Source organism: Episyrphus balteatus, chromosome 1 (genome assembly GCF_945859705.1).
Source record: "Episyrphus balteatus chromosome 1, idEpiBalt1.1, whole genome shotgun sequence".
NCBI lineage: Eukaryota > Metazoa > Arthropoda > Insecta > Diptera > Syrphidae > Episyrphus > Episyrphus balteatus.
The window spans coordinates 94,776,624-94,780,359 of NC_079134.1; the positions used below are offsets into that span (position 1 = coordinate 94,776,624).

At 38.5% G+C, this 3,736-nt stretch overlaps 1 protein-coding gene across 1 annotated transcript; it reads left to right on the forward strand.

Annotated features, from left to right (window-relative positions):
- The first annotated feature begins 1,823 nt into the window (after window positions 1–1,823).
- On the forward strand, window positions 1,824–2,681 carry LOC129908667 (uncharacterized). Its single transcript, XM_055985333.1, has one exon. The coding sequence runs from the start codon at window positions 1,824–1,826 to the stop codon at window positions 2,679–2,681; it is 858 nt and encodes a 285-aa protein (XP_055841308.1).
- The last annotated feature ends 1,055 nt before the right edge of the window (window positions 2,682–3,736 follow it).

Genomic DNA, 3,736 nt, shown 5'->3' on the forward strand with positions numbered 1-3,736 from the left:
TTGAAAGATCATTCGATATACATATCCGTAGTTACTTAAGACCGGAGGCTATATCACCCTTTCAGCATGCATATCTACACAAAAGGTAGAATTGTAGAGACAGCTTTACACTGTGCAGTCAGAACAATAGAAAAGTCACTTGTGGTTAAAGAATATACCCTCGCAGCATTTCTAGACATAGAAGGAGCATTCAATTATGTTCATAATAGTGCAATTGAAAAAGCACTCACTGACCTTAAAATAGAAAACACGGTCATAAAATGGATCGTATGCATGTTGAAAAACAGACAAATCAATAGTGAATTAGGTGGGTCACATATAAAATTTACGTATCTAGAGAAACTCCACAAGATGGTATTCTCTTACCTCTTCTTTGGATTTTGGTGATGAATGAGATTCTCATCAAACTGAATAACAGCGGTGTCAAGGTTATAGCCTACGCAGACGATCTAGCTCTTCTAGCGCAAGGTAAATACCTAACAACTGGAAGCCAACAATTAGAAAGCGCATTACCCGAGGTCAGTAACTGGACCAGGAGATGTGGTCTTAAAGTAAACCCCCTTAAAACAGAACTGGCACTTTTCACAAACAGAAGTGAAATTGCTCCTTTTGATGGCACCCCACTTAAGATTTCGGATAAGGCGAAATATCTCGGAGATATCTTGGATAAGAAACATAACTGGGGTCCAAACATTCAAGAAAGATATAAGAAAGCCACGTTTGCACTTTACTCATGTAATAGGATTCTTGGTATAGAAACTGGGGACCAAATCCTAAAATAATCATGTGGATGTCTACCGCCATTGTCAGACCCATTCTGACTTATGGCAGCTTAGTCTGGTGGCAAGCTCTGTAGAAATCCACGAACCTAAAGACTCTAACCAAAGTACAAAGAACAGCATGCATTAGCACTACGGGGGTGATGAGGTCCACTCGAACCGCAGGTTTGGAAGCAATCCTTAATCTCACTCCCTTAGATCTATTTGTACAAGAACTAGCAGCAAACAGTGCCCTACTACTCAGTCAAACCTTCATTTGGAGTACTAGTTGTTGCTGCTTGCAACAAATTAATTTTGGTTGTTTCTTGCCAAACATCCAAAACATCACCCTATAACATTTTGTTTCGTTTTAGCACAACAATTATTCATAATTCAATGTCAATGTCAACATCGAATGTAGGCCAAGGCCAGGCATTGAACTTCGCACAATATCATCACCATCATCGGTCGCTCCCGAATAGCGGTGGTTGCGACCGAAAAATAGCAACATCTTCATCATCGATAACTACATAATAGCAAAGGTATAACAAGACATCGAACACCTGCATCATTGCCCTTGACCCATAGCAACGATCTCGCTCCCAAATAGCGGTGGTTGCGACCGACGATGACTGAAGCAAGTTCAAGCAAAAGAACACAACAACAACAGGTGTTATGTATACATTGTAAAATAGAATAAAAGCCGAAGCTTTTTGTAATTAGGACACAGTCCATTATAAACCACACTCAAGTGCATTATTTTGTATTTCATCATCATTTTTGTTAAACTTTAACTTTGAATAAATAATATTATTTAATAAAATTATCAATTTTTCGACTTTGATTTCAATTTGGTTAATTTTGTCGCTTTCTTATTCGGCTAAAAAGCTAGCTGCTTCATAAAGGTCCTTCGAGCCGGATATTAATCAGTATTTTTTGATTCAATTTGCACAATTTGCAAAAAATTTAATCGTGAACATTTTTGAAATTTGAACAATCGTGAATTAAACAATCGTGAATTAAACAATCGTTAATTGAACAATTGTAAAATAAACAGTTGCTAACATGCCAGACGATATCAAAAATAAATCGGATGAGTCGCATCAAACTGAATTAAAAGCTCTGCGATCTCTACGAGCTGTCATTCTTGGACAGCAAACAAAAGCCAAAAACTATTTGTCCGCCAATTTGAGTTCTCTTAATCGCTTTCAGGTTGAAACCAAATTGCAGATGCTTGAAACCCAGAACATCAACTTCGAGAAAGTGCAATCCCAAATTGAACGTCTTGATGAAGAAGAACTTGCAAGCGGTAAAAGAGATGCATTCGAAGAAACGTATTACATTTTGCGGTCAGATATGCTCCAACATCTGGACACTTTTTCGGCACCGAATAGCACCATCGCACCCAACAACAACACCATTTCACATAAACCTCGCTTGAATTTGCAAAAGTTGGCACTCCCATCATTCTCTGGATCGTATACAAAATGGATGGATTTCTCAGATATGTTCAACTCGCTCATCCACAATAACAAAGACCTCACAAACATCGAGAGGTTCCAGTATCTCCGATCATGCATTCATGGAGACGCTGCCAGAGTAATTGAGTCTTTAGAATGCACCAGCCAAAACTATGAAATTGCCCTCGAACTTCCCAAATCTCGATACGACAATAAACGGTTTTTATTTCAGGCACACATCCAAGAAATATTCCAGTTGCACTCCATAGCTAAACCAACTGTGGAAACTATTCGTGGCATGATAGACACCATCAATGTCAACCTCCGAGCGCTCAATTCAATAGGCACAACAGAGCAAATTGCTGATGGATTCTTGCTGCATTTGATATTGTCAAAGTTTGACAACGAGTCCCAAGCCAAATGGAGACGAAATATCAGCCAGAGAAGACCAGAAAGCGCTTAGCAAACTCACTCAAAACCTGGATTCAACAACCTTGAGCAACAGTGACGGCTTTGAATTCCCAACCTGGAATGATCTTTGCACATTCATGGAGAGGCGTTGTAAAACTCTCAACATCATCGAAGCTAAATCACATCGCAGTTCGACATCAGCCAGTACATCGCATTCGCATCAAAAATCACAACACTTGCAGACGCAAAACTTCACCAAAACAAGAACTCCAGAAACATTGTTTATGAACTCATCTTTGCTTACGACTAATTCGCCTACAACCTCATCCTGTGTTTTTTGTGACCAGCCATCGCACAACAGAGTAAACAAGTAAACTTAGCCGAGAACGGACGTGTCGTGGGGTGCGCTCATTTTTGTTTTAAGTTTAGTTCACTTGCTTATTTTTATTTTGTGTGCCAAAATGGCCTGCATTATTTGCAACAAAATAATGGATCGCAGTTCAGAAGAAATAATTAAATGTACTGATTGTAATTTATATTGCCATGGTGATTGCGCTAACTTAAGTGCTGCCGAGATTGATTTTTATAAGAACTCTAAAGACATTTTATTTCGTTGCGACAAGTGCTCTTCTCTTCGCCGCAAATCGCTTCATCATGGTGATGCTCCGATAACACCTGTGCTTGCCTCAACTACAGCATCAAATTGTGGGAGTAAAAAAGGTAAAAAACCTAAAGGAACAGAAAAAAACAACAACACCCATTTGCAAGATTTGCAATCGTCAGCGGCTCAAAACGAGCATGATCAAACAAAAATGCATGTCGAAGCAAATTCTTTTGATTTAAACAAGACTATAACCCTACAAATGCTTTACGAAGAAATTATCAGCTTAAAAAAAATCCATCACGACTTTCTAACTACCATTCATCAATTAGAGAGTGAGAATAAGTTTTTTAGAGAGAGGATCACGTCTCTTGAAAGTAAACTCAACTGGAAAGAATAAAAACTACTGGAGAACAGAATAGAAATTTATGGAGTACCTAATGTCAACAAAGATAACATTATGGAACGTGTGAATACCATTTTTGATGCTGCCTTAAATGTCAAAA